We start from the raw sequence: 19,710 nt of genomic DNA, 5'->3' as shown, positions 1-19,710 counted from the left end.
GGTTATGACGCTAGTTTCCTGGGTATATAGATGTGTCAAACTAATCAAATGTGTACTTGCCATATTCTAGTTTATTGTGTGACCATCATCCTCAGTAAAACCATAAACAGAGAGAAAATCCCCCTAGGTGTACTTTTGTGATGGTGACTACACACAGCTGAGGCATTTCCCCCAAAGGGTCTGACCAGCCACGTGTCTAGCAGGTCATTGTCCTGTGTCCACCACTTCCTTCCTTTCTATGAGAAGCTGAGCTTCCTTGGGGGCGGGGGGATATTCGATATATTTTTGGACCCTTTGGCAGGCCCGGGAGCCTTTAAGAATATAGATATATGGCAAGGAGCATCCTGGCTGCTGCTGTTCCCACTCTTCTCCCTGTGACTATCACCACAAGCTAAACGGGTTTACAGCAGCGACTGGGAAACAGGTTCCCAGCAGCCAGACTCCAATTCGCCCGAAACGGTTGTGCAGCTTTCAGGGTATTTAGTCTTAACGTTTTTGCTTCTGTCAGTTCAACCGATGGGGAGAACTCAGCCAAATCCTCTTTCCCTTTTAAAAAGTCATTGCATTTTGGGGGCGAGCGAGTTTTGTTCCGGAGGGAAGCTCTCTCCAGACCTGGGTTCCCAGACAGGCCTGTGGCCTGGAGGGGCCCATCCATCACAGCCCAGCCTGTCACTGACACTCTGAATTTGGAGCTGACCCACAGCATTCTCTAACTACCCGGCTTCCCCGGGGCTCCCCTGACACCCAGCACTGGAATGACCTCCACGGGATGCCTGGCAGCTGCAGGGTGCTCTCGCCCTGCTGGCCTCCCTCGCCTGGCCCCACAGCCCTGTAGCTTCCTTACCTCGTAGGTGGGGATAGGACCTGTGGAGGGGGAGGGGCGTTGCCATTCCCAGGTCCATCTCCTTAAGCTGTCCACGTGACCCACCCTCACTGATCCCATGTGGAACCCTCTACTTTCCCCTACAGCCAAATCACTTTCCTCTAACCCCAAATCACTGCTTAATACTCTTAACAGTCCACAAGGCACAGTGGCTGAGGCCCCTCCCAGGGCCCACATCTTGCCTTGTCAGGTTCCAGATCTTTCCATAACAAGCCTTAGGAATCATTCAATCCTACCAGTCCCCCCCCCCCCCAAATACAATGAATCGCCGCCCCCTCAGGTTTCTAAAGAACAGACATGAACCATGACCAGTCAAGACAGCCCTGACTCCTGGGCAGGAAGAGATTATACACCCCCAACCTGTGGTTATGGGGTGCCCTGTTCCGATGTCACTGCCAAGCTTTAAAATGCCCGCATCAGACTCTGGATTTCGAACAGCTGTGGGGTCTGGCACCATCCCACCTCTACCCCAAGCTACAGCCACCTTCTCCCAAACCACGCATTGACCATTGCCCGCCAGCATGACCCGCCTCACCAAGCTGTGGTTTTGCAGGATCCTAGCTAAGTCCTGGGAGGGTGGTCCAGGCTGCTGGTGGCAGAGCTTGCTCAGTTTTTGTTTTTGTTTTTGTTTTTGTTTTTGTAACAATGCAACCCTTGCTTTAGCATGTGGTGTGTTGGGGGCGGGGAGGCGTGGATCAGAAATCGCTGAAACCAATTAGAGAAGCATCTGGAAAATCCAAGCCCAAGGTTTCCGGCAACCTTGCCACCTGCCCGGATTGGAGTTGAAATGCATCCAAAAGGCAGAGGGAGGGCGGGGAGCAGGAGACTGATCTCCACAGAAACTCTGCCCCAGGAAGGGCGGCCCGGCCCCACCCAAGAGCATCAGTCATGGGTGAAGTGGCCTTTCTTCTCCCTGAAAATGTCTTGGGTGTAGTGGGGTGCCTCCTCGTTGAGGACAATAAGTTTGTTTCTAACGTGTGTGTGTGTGTGTGTGTGTGAGAGAGAGAGAGAGAGAGAGAGAGAGAGAGAGAGAGAGAGGAGTCTGCCAAACCCATGAAGATAGTACAAAAAAGCTACAATCCTCAGGCCATGGCTCTGCCCCAGGCCCAGCCCCTGGAGGAGACGCTGGTGCCTGCCTTGCGGACTAGAGCCGCCCAGAGCCCGCAGCTCCAGCCCGAGACCCCTGCAGAGTCGTGGGGCCGAGCCGGCAGCCCCAGGCACGGTCCGGGGCACTGGACTTACCTTGTGATTCTGGTAGGAAGTCACCGCGATAAACGCCGTCTCAGGAAAGACGTGGGTGCAGAAAGCAGTATTTTTTGAGCCAAATCCATTATTTTCGTCCGCTTTCACGATGTGTAATCTGGGCTGGTATTTGTGCATGGAATTTAGAATAATCTAGAAATAATAAAGAAAATGAGATTGTAAGAAAAATGAAAACCCCTTTGTTTCCAGATAAAACCCCGCACTCTACCCCCAAAGTGAGCCTCCTCATATAGGCTCTCGAAAAATAGCCCGATTTTTTCCCCTCCTGTTTTGAAAAGGGTCCAGTGATTTCATTAAAAAGAAACATTTCAAAAATGACAATTTCCAACCGAAAAAGCCAGGGTAATATTCCAGGAATCTACCCAAAGCACACACGGCAGTAAATCAGAATTCTTAATAAAGTTTGCTTAATAAATTAACTCCCTACGTAGGGCACTTTCGCCCCCAACGGGAGCAAAAGCAAGTCGGGAGCAAGGAACTGCGCCCCCCGCCCACCAATGCCTGGTGACAATTTTTGGAATTAAAGGGGAGAAGAAATAAACAAATAACTGCCCCTTCCCCCCCCCAAAAAAAAAAACAACTCTAAGAGATGCAAGAGAAGAGACAAGAAGCGTTGGCAGAATTGGGATAAAAATCATGGGCTTGGCTCTGTGGAGAATGTACAAAGTGTGAGTCAATGAAAAAAGAAGAGGATGGGGTGGGGGACCCTAAGAACGGCGAGATAGGGGAGCCCCTCCCCCTTTACCATCCAACACGGCTGCCCCGAGGTTCTCCAACTTTATCAACATTTCAGGATCCACAACCGGAATTATCTCGACTTGGCCCCAGACAGAGCTGCGGCCTCGGCTTTCTTGGGCATATTCCGTCTCCTTCCTTTCTACTCCGTGTTTGGGGTGCTCCCAGGGACTAGCGGGGTCTGGCGGATGTGGCTGTGCTGCTATTCCTACCGCTGGGAGGGGGCAGCCGGGCGCCAGGATTCCCCGAGAGGAGCATCCTTCTAAGGCACTAGTCCGCGTGCTCCCAAAGGCTGGTAACGCTGATCTTTAGCAAAAACGTCCTCATCTCTACCCGCGAAAGGGCGAATCGCCGCGCGCAATGGGCTGAGAATCTGGCCTGCTCTTTCCCCAGGCCCGCGGGCTGCAGGCCGCAGGGGCGGGGTGTCTGGGTGTCTGGGTGTCTCTGATTATTTGCATTGATGCCCTGGGACCGGGTTCTGGGGCCATCGCTAGAGACCGGCCTGGAGGAGGGGGAGGGCCCCTGCGGCTCCCGGTTCCGGGCCGCGCGGCTCTAATCTCGGGCCTCCGCAGCCCGGCCGCCTGCCTGGCCGATAGCGACGCCGGCCCGGGCGGCCTGGCGACAGAGAGACGCAGCGGGGCCTCGCGCAGCCCCGCCGGCGCGGCCATCGGCCCGGCTTAGCCAAATTGCTTTGACGGCCGGGGCCGGCGCGGAGACATCAGCGCGAGGGCGATCTGATGGCCCCTAATTTCATTAGGGCGGCTCGGCTCGGGACTCGGAGCCCGGAGTTTGCGATGGGAATGCGCGGCAGCTGCGGGGCGCTCTCTCTTCCCCCGGCTCCTAGAGACCTGACTCCCACGATGCCCGGAGGGGGGAAGGGGCCCTGAGCCTTCCCCAGGGGTCCCCCCTCCCACCCCAGCGCGACCCGAAGGCGCGTCAGAGCCGCAGAGGGAAGGCTAGGAGCCCAACTGGGGCGGGAGAACAGTCCCGCTTCCTGCCACCAGGATCCCACGCAGGTCCCCACACTAGGGCCCCAGCTCCACAGGGACGCAAGGTGCATGCGGGACCTTCACAAAATAGCCCGCCTCTCCCCAGCGCTGCACCTAAATGAAGGGCTCCGTACCCGCAGGTACGACGCCCACCGAGCTCGAGATCGGCCCTGCTCTCCGGGCAGCAGCGCAAGGGACGCTGGCGACAAAGCACCCGCTTTCAACAGGAGGGGGAACTGCGCTTTTTGGTAGAAACGCCCCTCTGCACCCTTCCGAGCGCTCCCGGCCACGCGGAGAGGAACCGGCCTCCCTGGTCCCTGCCCCAGGGGCCCGCAGTTCAATCTGCCACCAGCCACGCAGAGCGCGTGGCTCTGAGTGCATCCATGAAGGGGCCTGCTGTCCCCTTCCCACCTGCGCCCACGGGAGATGTCTCATTTGTACCTTCAGCAACTGACCTCCCTCCCGCTCAAATCCATTCCTACCCAGTCCCCTCATGTCCCCAAATCTCGGGGACCACGTTTCTGTCCACGGTGTCTAAAGAAACCTTAGCAGGACAGGGAGCACTTTGGGGATTGGAGACCCAGACTCACATCCTGCCCCCAAATCCCAGCTGTAGGACCTTGGCAAGTCCCCTCCCCTCCCTGGACTCCCAGTCACAGAGGCTGCGTGTACCTCTGTCCTCGGCCCCTCCCCAGGCTGCTAGGAGGATTAAACGCCCCAAGACCCAGGAACCCACGTGTAAGGCGGCATCGCCAATCTGAGGGTTGCAAACACTGAATTCACGGACGGTATTCCGTCCTGGTGATGCATTCTTTCCAACAACGAGTTTAGGGGCGTTTTTCTAAAAATCAGTGTTTTGTTCTCCACTTGTTTTTCTTTGGGGAAGACAGGGCGGTGCCCTCTGGGGCATCTGCTCAAACTGCACATCTCCTGCAGGGTGGGGTCTGCACACTCAGTGTCCTGTACTCAATTCCAGGGGCTCGCCAGGCCCCTCTCTCGGGGCCCAAGGGACTCCAGGTTTAGGACCCGGTCCAGGTTTGCCCGCTGTGGGCATTGTTGGGGAGGAGGAAAGCTGGAAGTTGGGGGGAAAACAGGTCTGCCGGGAAGCATCATGCTAAAAGGAGCAGGGGTTGGTTTGCCAGGCTGTAAGAGAGGGGCAGGTGGTCTGGGCTCCCTCTGGGCTGGAACATCCCAACACTAAGGCAGGATTTGGGAGGGGGTGGGGAAGGAATGGTCTGGCCTCTGAGCTGGGTGCCCACTGGGGGAGTGTGACCACGGTTTGTTTTTTCCTGCGGGACTGAAACCCCCACCCCCACCCCTAGTCACAGATGGGACTGGGTGCAGGCCCGGTTCCCAGCCCCGGAGTCCAGGCCGGGAATGTGCAGCTTCAGTCACAACAAGATCCCTGCTCCTCAGCAAAGGCCGGGCTGGGGGCAGGGACGCAGTGTGAGCCCCAGGCCAGGAGAACCAGGCCCCACCTCCATCCACTCGGGAGAAACGGGAGAAACGGGCCAAAGTGTGGGATGAAGGATCACAGGGAGGACTGCAGAGGGCAAACGTCTCGGGGGAGAGCGGTGGGCGCTCAGAGGGTCGAGAGAACACGGAAGGCTGAATTAGAAGGTGAGAGAAATGAGAGGAAAAAGAGAAAGGAAGACCAGATCCAGAAAAAGGGGGGGGCGGAGACCAAGGGGTGAAATAAACAAAGCTGGGAAAGGAGATGGGTGGGTTCTAGGAGCCAAGGAAAGGAGGAGGAGGAGGAGGAGGAGGAGGAGGAGGAGGAGGAGGAGGAGAGAGATGGACCTGCGTGCTGGGCTGGGCTGGGCTGCACCAGGTACTTACATGCCCAAACGGGTCCAGGTGGTTGTTGGTGAGCTTGAGTTTCTGGAAGGAGACCAGCTGCCGCATCCAATGCGCCCCGGTGGCCGGCGAGTCCGGGTGCACGTACAGGCGGCCCGGCATGGCGGGCTCCGCTTTGCCAGTCACCGACCTAAACCAAGGAACCAGCTTCAGCGCACGTGGTGCAGGCGGGTTCACGCGCCAGGCCCGGGCTGCTGAACGTGAGAATGATCTGGAAGTGGCCTGACCCTCAGGTCTCCCTGGCCCTGCGCTGCCCTCCAGACAAGCTGCCCTCCCTGGCTCTTTTTCTTCCACCGCATCCCGCCCCCAGCACCGGGGGTGCGCGGGACTGGCAGCCGCAGCCTCTCGCTGCCCACAAATAATCGTGGGATCTGGGAGCCTGGGCGTGCAAAAAAGTCTTGGAAAACTCCTTGAGGGCTTTCAAAGGGGGCTTCCTCTTCAGGCCTCTGCACTCTTGGCAGCCGCGGAGAGATCTGCCCACGGAATGGGCCTCGCCTCTCCGCTCTTGCCTGTTTTACTCAAATACCATGGGCCGATTTTGCAATTTCATAAAAAGGCATGTTCAAAGCGGGTAACTCATAAAAAGTAACTGTAAATGGTTTTATACCCCCAAATACCTCCAGCGCTTGGTAACAATACCCTTTTGAAAAATCGACAACCCGCGGGTGCAGCGGTACACATAGGCCCGTTACTTCCTCTGAGCCTCAGTTTTCTCATCTCTAAAATGGGGGCTAACCGCTGCTCTTTTGCCCTTTGGAGTGAGGTCAAGGAAATGCAATGGGAAGGCAGCAAAAGCCTCTGTGCACAGTAGGCCCTCAGACAATGCAGCTGGGTCCGTGGGGAGAGTGCCCTCCCCACCTGCCACTCTGGTGCCTACCATTTATTATCTGCAAACTTGTATCTGTGGTCGTCAGCGGGGACGATGTCCATGAGGAGAATGTACTTCGTTTTGGGATTAAGGCCAGTCACCTTCACTTTGTAACTGGGAAACATCCGCCTGAGAGGGGAAGGAGGAAGAATCCAGGAAGAGAGTGAGGCCAGGAAGAAGGGAGGGAGGGGGAGGGGGAGGGGAGAGAGAGAGAGAGAGAGAGGATATGAATTAAAATGAATTAAAGCTAATATGCAGAGCATGTCCACAAAGTTCAATGGAAGATTCCTTTAGAAACGTGAAAGACAAAAGTGGCCCCGGCTCCGCTCTGGCCGAGATCCATCCCGGGTTTCCCTGGAAGTTACGGGGAGGAGAAAGGCTAAGGAAGTGGCTGGCTGGCCACTAAGTCTAGGCAGAAAATAGAAAGCAGGAGGCAGGGCTCCTGGAGAGCGGGGTTTGAAGGCGGCCTGCGCGGGACCCCCATTTCCACTCCTGCTTAATGCTCTTTTCAGAGCCAGACACCTATTTTTTAAATTGGGGGCAGGAGGAGGCTTCTTAGGTAAAAAGCTGGCCGCCCCCTCCACCCAGCCAGGTGCTTTGGCCCATCTGGGCAGCGCCGCCATGTCACGTGGACACCAAAGTGTGTGCGCCCTAGGGACTGAACACAGGTGGGTGCCCACACAGGTCCTGTCCCGGCTTCAGTCCTCTGCCCCCAGAGAGTAACTCGGGGACCCCTAACACAAGCCTCGCAGGAATGTATTCCTAAATGCCTCACAACTTCTGCAGGGCACTCTTCCTTGGAGGGTCTAAACTCATGGGCCCTCAACAAAGAAATTAAAAATCCAAAATCCATCTAGATTTGGTTTCAGAAAGAGGATGGGGTGGTTGTGTCCCAGAACTGTGGGCGCTGCGCCCTCTCCCAAATTCCCGGCCCGCCTGGGGAGAGTGCGCCCTGGAAAGTAAGCATTCTCAAGGCTCGCGGGCATGAGAGGGCTCCGTTGCTGGATCCGAGGTCGCTCAGGGATGGCGGGAAGGGGAGCCTTGTCGTGGAAGCCTGGGTGTTTATCTGGCCGAGTGAGTGCGCTCAGAGGCGGACAGCGCGCAGGCCTTTTATAGTTAAATCCTCTGGGCTCCGGCTCGGCTCCGGCTCGGGAGAGGCAGCCGCCGTGGTGTTCATTCCCAGGCGGAATGGGAAGAAAACCTTAGTTCTTTGGTATAAACAGAACGCGCCTCCGAGTTCACCCAGGCCGAGCGGGGGAGCAGACATTGTTTAATTTCAAATAATAATAAATGTCACTGTTGTCAGTTTATTGCGGGAGGCTTCGGGCTGGAGAGCCGGGGGCGTCTGGCGGGGCGGCTCCACCCTCCCCCTTCACACACTCGGCGGCTCGGGCCTACCGGCCTCTCCGGCTTCACACGCCGCGGGTTCTGGGTCAGCGCAGGGCTTTCTGCCCTTGGGGACCCACACGTCCATTCCGGAACGGGGAAGCGATGTGGCCAGGCTGTCCCCAGGCCTGGGCACCCTCGCGGCGCTCTCACGCACGGAGATTCCACACTGCGCGCCTCTCCCACCCCCTCCCCCGGAGGGCGAGCATTCCCACTAAACCTCCGCGAGCTTTAAAAAGGAACTGCAGGGCGAGTCTCCGGGCAGGCAAAACGGCCGTGTTTATCGGTGTCTGTATATAGAGCCCGGCCGAGCCCCGGTTCAGTTTCAAAGGCTTCGCCTGCGATCTATAAACAATGAAAGAGGCAGCGAATACATCCAGCGATTCAGACTCGGCCACAGGGGGACTCTGAAACCTCTCCAAGGTCAGGGTGGGTGGGAAGGAGGGTGGAGGCGAGGCAGCCACTCTGAAACCCGGTCTCATCTCTGAGTCCTCCCTGCACCTCTGTTTTCCGGTCCTCGCTCCCCTCGCCTCTCCTCCTCTGGTTTCTAATGCATCCACAGAGCACAGCCTCCGCGCCTCGCTTCTCCTTACATAAGAGGCGGAGGAAATGCGCCGTTGGAAGAAATAACCTGTTTCCGCAGTTGAGCCTTCCGGGTATTTCCCCGCGCTGACGGAGGCCCCTGGAGGAACTCTCCCTGCCTCGTTACCCGGGCGCAGGCAGACAATCTCTCTCCCTCTCTCTGTCTCTCCCCTTCTCCCCCAGCCATCTTTCCTTCGTCTCTCCCACACTCTCCCAGTTCCCCAGGGCCCTCCGCAGAGGCGCCTGCTCACCTGCCGGCCTTGGTTATGATCATCTCGGTGCCCACTTCGTGGAACTTCAGCCACAGCTCTCTTTCATGGAGAAACACCTTGATCCCTTCCATGCCCTGGAGGAAGGCGAAAAAAGTCACATGGACAAGCCCGGGGACAGGGGGCCTTCGCTCCCCAAACTGGCCCCAAACACGGACACTTCTCCTTCCCTCCGGAGCCAGTGGGCTCAGAGGCTGAAAACTGTCCCCAGCCCACTGCAGCTCCTGGCTGGGAGCACCAGGCAGCCCCCACCCAGGAATCCCCATGGGGGGGGGGCTCCTTCTAATGTCACCTACACCAGCCTAGAGGGGAAACCCAGGCATGGGGTGCTCCAGAATGTCCAATGGGGGACGGGGCTGAGGATGCAACTAAAGAAACCGCTCCATCTCAAAAAACCACTCAGGCTCTCCTCACGGAGGCTCAGAAGCCCACACGCACGCCTACAAGCACGCAAACACTGTAGGTGCGTGTTTATTCTCACCACCACGCAGCACAGATACAGACACGGTGCGATTTTAAATTTTAAAATATTTACAGATTGTAATAGGTACCCGCCGTCCAAAACAAAGATGAATTCTCCAATGTCTATATTAATAAACCTAGGCTCTCTGCATGCCCAGCTTCCTTCTTGCAAGCTGTTTTCATTATGAGCACAGCTTAAGCCATTTAACATTTCCGCTTTCAACTAAGAGTTACTTCACAAAAGCGACGCAAAAAAATTATATACAAACTTTTCATTTTGCAATAATCCATAAATGAGTGAATTTGCTTTTCTGTAAAAAGGGGGGATCTGCGTTTCCGAAACTGCATGCCCATTCTCGCTGCTTCTCTACAAATAGACATATTTTCCTGAGACCCGTGAAGGGCAAAGCACAGAGGCGATGAGCTTAGTCCTTGATGAGCTAGTCAGGAAGGACGTCAACATCGCAAGAAGGGCTTTAGCTCCGTCCAATACCTTTTCTGGTGAAGTCACCCCGCTTCGTGCCCCCTGACAGCTTGTTTAAAATCATGGAGGTCTACCTGGGACCCGGCCCAGCTTCCAGCCCCGCCAGTCCATGGCTCCCTGCGCCCTCCCACCCTCCCCGCACAGCCAGGCCCCGCACAAGACAAATGGTGCGCCACTCGGCTCTGGGCAGCTCGGGGCAGCAGCTCGAGGAGGCGGGCGGAGGCGAAGGCTATGGAAGATCTGAAGAGGGGTCAAGCCATCGCTCATGCTGGCCTGAAGCAGCCGCTGACCTGGCCCTTAATGAGGCGCTCAGGGCCCAGCCTACACCTAGTGCATCAGGCAAAGGGTCTGTGTTCTTGTTAGTTGGCCCCAAATAGCTGGATAATCAAGGCTTCTCTAACAACCCAGTGTATTTCAAAAACCCTCCTGCCATAAAGGTAATCGTCCTAATAGAGTGGATTGGAATAAACTAGTATTGGGGGAGGCAGGGCAGAGGAAGGTGTGACTGAGTGGGGGTCGAAAGGAAAGGGCACAATTAGAGGCAGTGGGCGACCCATCCCTGCCCCCCCCCAAAAAAAAGGGCTTTGGTTTCTGCGGAAGGCCCCTAAGCTAGGGTCTCCTTACCTGCTGGGTAAAGGCGGCCTGTGGGGACGATGGGGACTTGCTGGGGGCCCCTAGCGTGCTCTCTGGCTTTGAGTCACAGGGTAGATCCTTTGAGTCAGGTTCCAGGGGTGTGTGCGCCAGGCCAAAGCCCTCTTCTGCGTCGGCCATGGTGTGCCCGGGGCCCTGTGACCGCACCGGGTCCTGCGCTGCAGACAGGAAGCAGAGACAGAAAAAGAGAGAGAGAGGGAGAGGGAGAGAGAGAGAAGGTTGGAAGTGCAGTACAAGTGACAAGGGGGCAGTTGGGGCCCCACTTTCCAGCTACCAGCACCTCCGTTCCCAGCGGAAGGAGGCTGCAGAAGGCCCCTTGTGAGTATTGTTACTATTACTTTATGATCACGCACAACCTCTTGCGAAAGGCCCACGCCTGACCCGGAGGAGGCAAGCCCGCATCTGCCCTGCGCAGACTCCCCTCGATAAGCCAGCTGCCCGTCAAATTTGTCTGGACTTCTGGAAGAGCCAATAAAGATAAGGCCTGGGTATTTTTGGAAGCCATTGGGTAGGAACCAAAAACAAAACAAAAACCTAGTGTCCTTTTGAGAATTTTTTTTCTTCGTCGAATTACAGGTCATCAGAGCTGTGTTTCCGAAAACCCGCGGCGGAACAGTCCTGTGCCGCAGGCAGCACGTCTGAGCAACCCGCCTCTTGCAAAACCAGAAACTTCGGAGGGGAAAGATTTGCAGAGAGAGAGACCCGTCCGAAAGAGAATTCGCGTTCATCCTTTATCTGTTTCAGGCCTTAAAATTACAAGTCCTTGAGCAGTTAGCGTCCTCCCGTCTTCCTCAACCTTCATAACGTTAAGAACAAGAAGCCAGCCGGGCGGGGAAGCGCCGCGCCGCAGTTCCGAGGGAGTCGCGCTACCGGGTGCGGGCGGCCCGCGCTCTGCCGCCGCCCGGGGCGCGCGTTCGCCGGCTTCCTCCGCTCTCCAGCCCGGGGTCGGGCGTTTTGTCGAGCGGCCAGGCCGAAGGGAGCTTCTCCGAGCTTCAGCCGGGCCTGGCTCTCGGGAAGTGCAGGCCCAAGCTCGGCACTGGCGAGGGCAACGTGGGCCCCAGCGAAACCCGGGCTTCGGGCGTGGAATCGGCCGCCTCGGCCCCACGCAACGCGCAGAGTGGCCCGGGCTTGCAGGCATAGGAGACTGGAACACACGAAACAGCAGCTGCAGAGCTGTTCCAGCCCCGGTGAGCCGGCCTCCTGCTCTGAGCGCCTTCCGATCTCCCAAGTAGGAATTTCCTCCCTCCCCTCGAAACCCGGGAAGACAGAAGGAGGCGCCAGGGATGCCCCTCCACTCTCAGCGGCCTCTCGAACCAAAAGCCAAATCCCATCCTCGTCCGCAGCGACCGGAGACCCAGAAACGGGCCGAGGACAGCTGCCCAGGCCCCACTCCCAAGAACTTCCCTCCCCGCGCGCTGGGGTTTTCAGGAGGCAGTGAGGGGAGCCCCGCAGTCTGCTCACAACAAAAGATAGCGGGGCTGGAGTCACCCACGTGCGCTCCCAGCACCACCGGCCGCGGGGATAATCCCACCCCCGCGCCCTTGCCAGGATCCCTGGAGCTCGGGGCTGGCGGAGGCGAACAAGATACGGTTTGACAGAACCAGGCCGCGCGTCCCGGAAACCACCCCGCTCCCCCGGCCGCGGCCGCCGGCCCCGCGAAACCTCTGCGGGACGGACTCTGCGGAACCCAGGGCGCGGCTGCTGTGCTGCCCGGCGCGCCTCCCTGAGCCCACTCGCCGGGGGCTCCCTCCCGGGCCAGCCGCCGGCAAGGTTACCTCACTCGGTGAAGCCGGTGCATTCACCACATCCCTGGTGCTCCTAGCAGGGAAGCCGGCCGCGAGGAGGCGGGGGCGCCGGCATGGTGGCTCCGGGCTGACGCGGGGGACTGCGTGCAGACTAGAGGCTGTGCTGCCTGCACAGGGGCACCCGGCGCTGCAGCCTCGGCAGCCGCGGCCCACTTCCAGCACACACCTCCTCGCTCGCTGCTCTCCCCCTAAAGACTCCCAAGCTGTCGGGCGCCAGAAGGGCTCCAAATAACGCAAAACAGCAGCGTGGGGGGCGGGGGGCTCAATAGGATAAGCCCCGTGGCCTGCTCCTCCTTGGAAGCCCCAGGGAGGGAAAGTGGGGAGACCCGAGGAAGCCGTGGGAATGGTCCAAGTCCTCTCTGAGTGCCGCTTTCAGGGTTAAAGTTCCGGAATCCGAGGTAAGATACTTCTCTCTCTCTCTCTCTCTCTCTCTCTCTCTCTCTCTCTCTCTCTCAGAAATACAAGCCGACTCAGCTGAGCTCAGTGACGTTGGGCTGCCTTGATGCTTACAAAGTACTGGAATTGCCTATCCAACTAGCTCCTCTCTCTCCCTCTCTCTCTCCCTCTCTCTCCCTCTCTCTCCCCCTTCTGCCTCCCTCCTTCCTCCTCCCTATCCCTTCCCACTCCCTCCCCCAACCACATTTTCCATTAGATTTCCCGAACACTCACATCACAACACGACTCTCAAACCCAGACCTGGAGATCACCCCCTCCTCTCCACCCCCTTCCCAGCGTCCATCCATCTCTGCTGCTCTGAGTGCGGCTCGGTGGCTGCAAAAATTCCTGCACAAATCATCGCAAACCAGCCGGCTTCTGCCCGGGAAGTCATCTCCGTGCCGCGGGCCCGTGCAGAGAGCGGAGTCTAAACGCAAGACGCGTGCACACACGCCCGGCGCCTCCTCTGCAGCCTCACCCGCGTTCTCTTTCCAACGCTGACCTCAAGAGGGAGAGCTACGTGACCCCGCCTGGCCCAGCCGGCAGTTAGCCGCCCTGACATCTCTCCCCCTCCCCACTCATCACCCAGACTCTCAGTGACTCCGGGGTGAAGGCAGGGTGAAGGTGTGTTGGGATGGGGGTCGAGATCAAAGATGCCAAGAAATCACCATTGGCCCCCACCCCCAGGGCCACCAGACCTCCCTGGCTGGATGTGTACACAGGCAATGCCCAGTTTTATTAAAATAATCAAACAGTCATTGGGGACTGGCTGGGGTTTTCATCTCCCCTTGGCTCTTCTCCCTGCCCCCCCCCAAATGTTTTATTTTGAGGGTCGAGTTGAAGAGGTCAATAGAAGCGTAAACACAGTCAGTATCTTAGTCTGAGCAGACCCAGATTGGAGCACAAGTGCTTGGGATAAATGTCAGGGTTCCTGTTCTCATCTCCTGTACCCCCTCACCCTGTTCTTTTGTGGGGCTCTGATGAGCGACGGGGACCTGCAGGCCAAGGTCTGGGTAGAGGGATTCAGGAAGGAGAAATGTCCCGGAGACCAGCCGCCCCTCGGGCGATCCTCTGTGGCCGCGGGGACTGAACGGAAGGCAGGCCTGACACGTCGCCGCAGAATTCCAGAGTGAATTGTCCAGCCCTAGCGGTGGGGCGGCCTGGGAGGAAAGCAGCCGAGCACTTGCTCCAGGTCCCACTGCACCTTCCAGGTTTGTTTGCACACAGCCTTTCACCGAGGCTGTTTATTTATTTGTGAAAACACCCTCGCCCTTCCGAAGTGTCAGCTCCCAGGACGTGGGGCTGGCTGAGGAGGAGACCCCCGGGCCAACGAAGGGGAAACAGCATGGCCTCAGGCTGAGGCTGATAGTCTGCATCTCTGGCAAAGGGAAAGGGAAATCCAGAAAGACCTCTTCAATCCCTGTAAATTCTCCGAGATTTGCGGATAAAATAAATTCCCATAAATAACCTGCCGGCCCCTCAGGAGACGGAAAATCCGGACTCCCCCAAGCCATCGCCTGGCTGGCTCGGAGATGGTGCGGGCCACCAAGCGAAATTGGGATTCTGAAGCCCCCAGGGGGAATCTATTCCTGCCAGGTGACACCCGAAGGCAAAATGCAAGAGCATGCACTCTCCTGTGGCCCTGAGAGCTAGCACCTGAGAGAGGGGATTCGGCAGGGAGTTGGGGCGGGAAGTTTGGGGGGCTGGGGGCAGGCGAAGAGTCGAGAGGAACCTATTCCCCCCTCCTCCCCAGAGCTTTCCAGGGCGACACTCACCTCCAAAAATCCCACCTCTTCTATCCGGTGCAAAAGCCAGGAGTGACGCCTCACTGGGGTGGGGGGCTCAGTGAAGAGTTTGAAAAAGGCCCCCAAAAGAGATTCCTTTTAGGCCAAACCTTCTTCCAGCGTCTGTCAAGAGTAGCATGTACCTCCCAGCTCGAAGTTGGTTTGTGGTCTTCGACAAATTAAATATTACTGTTTATTACCAGGCATACCCCAATAAAATAAAGAGGCAACCAGGCGATACCGGCTATCTCACCAGCCGCTGCACCTATAGGACTTGGAGACGTCACGAGTCACGCAACCCGTCCGCGCTGTCACGCTCGGCTGGGGGGCAGTGGCGGGAGGTTAATTTCTCTCCATCTTCGCCTATCAGTCCGCGGGTCTGCGCAGCCACCAGTCCCGGACGCCTGGGCCACGGGAATAAATAAAGAAATAAACAAACCCCGCGCCCTCTGGGGAAATGGGGGTGGCGAACTTCAGACACAAATTGAGCCAAGATCGATTTTCTTAGGGAGGGGGAGGGGGCCTTTTCACGAAGGGAGGTGGGAGCCCACCTCAGCCCACGCTTGGAAAGCAATCTGGCTGTTCCAGGGGAGACGAGGTCTCTTGCAGGGGAGTCTCCTAATTATTTAAAAATTATTTTTTTGAGGAGGAGCTCTAGGCAAGGGCATGTTGGGCGTCCCTGTAGCTGGTTCTGTTCCGGACGGGGTAGCTCAGGGTCCCCTTGCAGACCAGCTTAGGAGCAATGACTGGGCTATCGCGGAGGGGAAATGACACAGAGGCTTGGGAGGAAGACAGAAAGCGGGAGCCTCCGTGTTTCTTGCTGAGAAAAAGTCCATTCTGCGAAAGGTCCTTTAGCTAAGTTGTGGGGTGCGCGTCGGCCCTGCGCTGCCGGGCGGGGGGCAGGGTGCAAGGGGGTGAAGGGGTGGGCATGGAGAGAGGCTATTTCTGCAGAGAAAAATTATAGCTCCGGGGCCTGCAGAGGGACGAGGAGCTCTATTTTGTTTTGTAATAACGTTTGTTGTTATTTCTGTTCTCATCGATGGGCATAACTTCTACGCAGACCCGTGGAGGGTGCGCGCGAGCTTTTTGCACGCCGCTGGGAACGCACTGGGGTTCGTTGGGAATCGCACTGCGTAGACGCCCCCGGCGGCGGGAGAGGAGAGCTAGGCCTGCCCAGCACTGAGCCGGCGAGCAAGCGCCGGCCTTCTGGAAGGGTAAGTTCCCCGCCAAGGGGCCCCGAGGGAGCCGGACTTTGCAAGCTGGACTTGCCCCCAGCTTCGGGGTTCGATCCCGGCTTTCGCGCGCCCCCAGTCCCTCGGGCTTTCCGAAGCCTGGCCTGGCTCCAGGCCTGGTTCTTCTGGGGCCGGAGCGGCGGCAAAAAGTGCAGGAACGCGGTCACTGAACCCCCCAAGGAGCTAATGAGGTCAGGCCCGCGGGGAGAGCGTGCAGTCGGTCCCAGCGGCTGATGCGGGCGCCGGGGCCAGCCGGCCGCACACTCGGTTGCTTCCAGCAAGCAGAGCCGGTGGCCCCACGCTTCGGCCAGGCCGCACTGGCTTCCGTGAGCTTCGCTTTCGTTTCCCGAGTTATTCATCACTATCTTCTCCTCAACCCGAGGCCCGTGGGTGCAGCGTAGCTCCCAGATGCCAAGGGCGCGCAACCCGAGGCCCCAAAGCCTGGAAATGAGTTGCTATTTGACCTCAGGGCCGAGGTGGGCCGGAAACCGAGGCCTGGGTCCCGCGGGGGCTGCGAGGGGAAGGCGAAACCCTGAGCGAGACAAGTTCCTTTCCATTCGACTCCCTTCTCTCAAATCCCCGGTGCGGGGCCCAAAACCACCCCGCAGACTCACAAAGGATCCCACCGGCTCAGCCCAGGCCCCTTTGCCAAGCGCTGGAGGCCGCGCGGGGAGAGGGAAATAAAGACTTGGGCGAGGTGGGAGAATATTCCTTCTTTGCCCCCGTCATTGGGCAGTAACTGGAACAGGCTGCCACGCTCACATCCCTTCCTCCAGGCCAGGACTGGGTTTCCCTGACCCCAAAGCTCCCTTTGCTCCCCAAATCTGTTTTCCCCGTTTCACGGTGTCCCTGCCCTGCTTCTAACACTGCCGTGGGCAGGAGAAGGGGGTTCCTACTTAAAAAGTCAAAACCAAAACAAAATCGAGGACCGGCTGCTCTTGGCCTTTTTTTTTCCTTTAGTCTTGCCTAGCTGTTTTTTGTTTTGTTTTGTTCCGTCTTCTTTTCTCTCCAAAGAGAACTGGCTTAAGAATCCGCCCATCTCTGTGTCTCTCCCTCCGGCCCCTGCCTGACTCAGGTCTCCACGGAAGGAGAGAAGTAGGGAGAAGTGCGCTCGGGGCTGGGAAAATTAATCTGAATAACAACAATAGAAATGATGACAAAACTAAACTTTGACCAACTCATTTTTCGAAAGCGAGGGTCAGACTGAGGGTGGGAATTTCCCTGGTTTCTCAGGGGGTCACTTTCCCTCCTGCCTAGTTAAATCTGGCTCTCTGATATTTTCTCCAGGGCTGCGGTGTCCGACTTCCTAGTGTCTCATTCGGTGCCTCACTTCCCCCCTTCTGACCGGATGTATTTGAGAAGGAGACTGGCTGTGGGTGTTATTTTAATATCCATTTCCCCCCAATATTTCCACCAATGATTACTCCCACTTATTGTACGGAGCATCCTGCACGTCGGTGTTGTTTCCTGTGCCTCCAGCTCCCCAAGTTTGGCGGGTGAGGTTTTTGTCCCTTGATCTAGTTCATGAAATGAGAAATGGAAACGGAACATGGTTCAGGGGGGCCCAGCGGAGATAGCGAGGCGCCAACAAGCTGAGCTGGGGGTGCAACGGAGCGCTCCTCTTGCCCCTCCAATCTGGGGGTCCCCGGTGGGGAGAAGGGTGCGGGTCTTGAGCTGAGAGAGCGGGGAGCCGCGCATCCTGTGTGCTGAGCTGAGCCTGAGAACTCCGGCCATATCTACTGCCCAGAACCTCTAGAAAGACCTCAGGGTGTAGCCACCAGGTCTGCGTGGCCAGCACATCCCCAAGGCCTCCAAGGTGTGGGGGAACACACAGAATTCCAGGCTGTGACCCGGGTGATAGAGACTCCAGGTCTGGGGTGCAGGCGGGGGCCTGTCTGGAGACCCCCTCCCTCAACAGGAGGGTGCAATGGAAACTTGGGAGCCCGCTGCTCTCGGGGCTCTGGAAAGACAAATTTTCTTTGGCAAAGGGAACGGTGTCGCGCTGTCGACACGGCAGACTATTTTTCTTGTTCCCTCATAAGGAGGGGTTGGGGGGGGGGAAAGAGAGCAAGAAAGAGAGGGAAATTAAATCCACACGTGTTAAGCTTGCTCAAAGGGCCGGATTCAAAACCAGAGATGAAACTGCGCCTCCAGTTCTGGCTGCTCGCCGGCCCCCTTCCAGCCAGCCCCAGCCTGCGAGCGAGCGAGGCGTCCCCACCGGGGAGAATTCGATCCGATGTTTCATAAAGCGCTTTGTGTAAGGGGGTTGGGGGCAATGGTTCCTTTCTGTCTACACCGCAGAGTCAGAACTCGGAGCAGCAAAGAAAACAAAGGAGGTCGGGTGGCGAGGCTCGGTGCCCCTGTGAGCCAGCGCAGCTCCCTGTCTCCCCAGGAACCACGGACTCGGGGCATTCATGGCCACAGCGGGCCAGCCCCGAGGTTTGGGAAATTCACGCCATCTGCCCAGGCTTTTCGGACTTGGGCCTCCCTGGGTCGAGAGAGCCCAGCAAACTGTTGTATTGGCATTGGAATCGCCAGCTTAACCTGCCGCTGACACGCACCCCGCACCCTCTCTTTGGGGAGAAACTTGCTGGTTAGGAAGCTGCAGGCCCAGCCGAGGAGCCCTGCGCTCGGGGAAGGGGGCGGATGGAGGCAGCCAGCCCTCCTGGAGCTGCGAGTGAAAACTCTAGTAATGACGTTAAGGAGGTGAAGGGAGGCGGGTGGGGGTGCGGGTGCGGAGGGCGGCCAAACCCCAAACTGGAGGGATCGGTCACCAAAACGATTGCTTGGTCGAGACCTCTAATTTTTCTTCCCTTTCAGCCCGGGGCGGGAGCGCCCGCCTCGGGCCTCCTCTGGCCTCCGCGTGCGGGGTTTCCGTCCTGCGGGGGCAGCTGCGACAGAAGGGTCCGGAGCAGGGGGACCGGAGACGCGCGCTCCCCGGCCACAGTCACACCCGGGAAACACTGGGGTGCAGCGGACAGAGGTTCCTGGTGGAAAAGCTCCTGGCGATGTTTCCGGGAGGGCCCTGGGTTTGCTGGTCACCATGGCAACCCAGGAGCCCCGTCGAACAGCAACCGGGCACCCCGGGGACCAGCGCGCATGTTTGCCTCGCGTCCTGAGGCCTGCAAGGCGCTGTCCCCGGGGCTCCGGACTGTCCCGAGGCCCCCCGAAGTAGCTTCCACGAGGCGGGGGCAGAAAAATCCCCTCTTTTTTCAGCGGAGGAGAAAATGGAGATTTAGTACCATCTCTGAGGGAGGTTCGGATCCTGAGAGAAAGCCCCACCTAGAGTTCAGGGCACTGACCTGGGAGTGGGGGCGGGTGCAGGCAGCAGCGGGCGGGACACTTCCCCGCGACGCAGAGTCCCCGCATCTCTTCACGCGGACTGCCCACCCCCGCCCGCCCGCCCCCAGGCTCCCCATCCCTCCATCCAAGCTTGCCTGGAATGACCTCTCCTAAAGGGAAGGAGGAAGGTCGGCAGGGAAGCTGGCATCGTCCATGTCTGCAAGGTCTATTGCGGGAAAGAATAAATTCTCCTCCATTTCCTTCTAGAGAAAGCATGTCCGCGGGAGGCTGCGATAGAAAGAGCACTGGAAGGGTACTGGGGGCGCACTTCCTTCTTCTTGAACCAGGAGGACAGGCCCCTTTCTCTGGGGACGGACAGTGGTTGATGCCATTGGCATTTTGGAGGCAGCGAGCTCTGAGCAGGACCAGGGTGCTGAGCAGCTCAGGCTGACCAGCGCGGCAGGGATGGAGGGTGCGAGTGAGGGGGAAAGAAGGGGTCCTGGCCTGGGTGCTGCAGAGGCCTTTGGCCATGGGGTGGGAGTGACTCCTCTTTTGGGGGCCTACCCCGGGTTTCATCTGTACCCCATTCGTCTCCAGGCTGGCCAAGAAAGACAGCTCTTAGCCTCCTTCCCTCTGCTTCCACTGGGCCCCCTCAGCCCCCCAAAGCCCCGGGCTGGCCTGTGCTGCCCCACAGCCTACAGAGGTTCCCTCCACCTCAAGACCCGTCTCCTTCCCTCCCCAGT

The 19,710-nt window shown here is 58.1% G+C and overlaps 1 protein-coding gene across 3 annotated transcripts in view; it reads right to left on the bottom strand.

The window, feature by feature from the left end:
• The window catches only part of TBX5 (T-box transcription factor 5), a 40,320-nt gene extending 25,676 nt beyond the window's left edge, over positions 1–14,644 (bottom strand). Inside the window, exons 1-6 of one of the 3 annotated variants that reach the window (XM_080649701.1) lie at positions 14,445–14,644; positions 10,403–10,587; positions 8,815–8,909; positions 6,605–6,724; positions 5,710–5,857; positions 2,126–2,278 (exon numbers count right to left, since the gene is read on the bottom strand). In XM_080649701.1, the coding sequence (XP_080505827.1) occupies positions 2,126–2,278; positions 5,710–5,857; positions 6,605–6,724; positions 8,815–8,909; positions 10,403–10,549 (663 nt within the window). In that variant the 5' untranslated portion in view covers positions 10,550–10,587; positions 14,445–14,644. Of the gene's footprint in view, positions 1–2,125; positions 2,279–5,709; positions 5,858–6,604; positions 6,725–8,814; positions 8,910–10,402; positions 10,857–12,204; positions 12,817–14,444 lie in introns of those variants that run through there. The other 2 variants (XM_080649700.1, XM_080649699.1) reach the window with 2 other exon arrangements.
• Positions 14,645–19,710: the final 5,066 nt, after the last annotated feature.

This window comes from Plecotus auritus (genome assembly GCF_963455305.1).
Source record: "Plecotus auritus genome assembly, chromosome: 13".
Classification (NCBI taxonomy): Eukaryota; Metazoa; Chordata; class Mammalia; order Chiroptera; family Vespertilionidae; genus Plecotus; species Plecotus auritus.
This window is presented reverse-complemented; position numbering and strand designations above follow the sequence as displayed.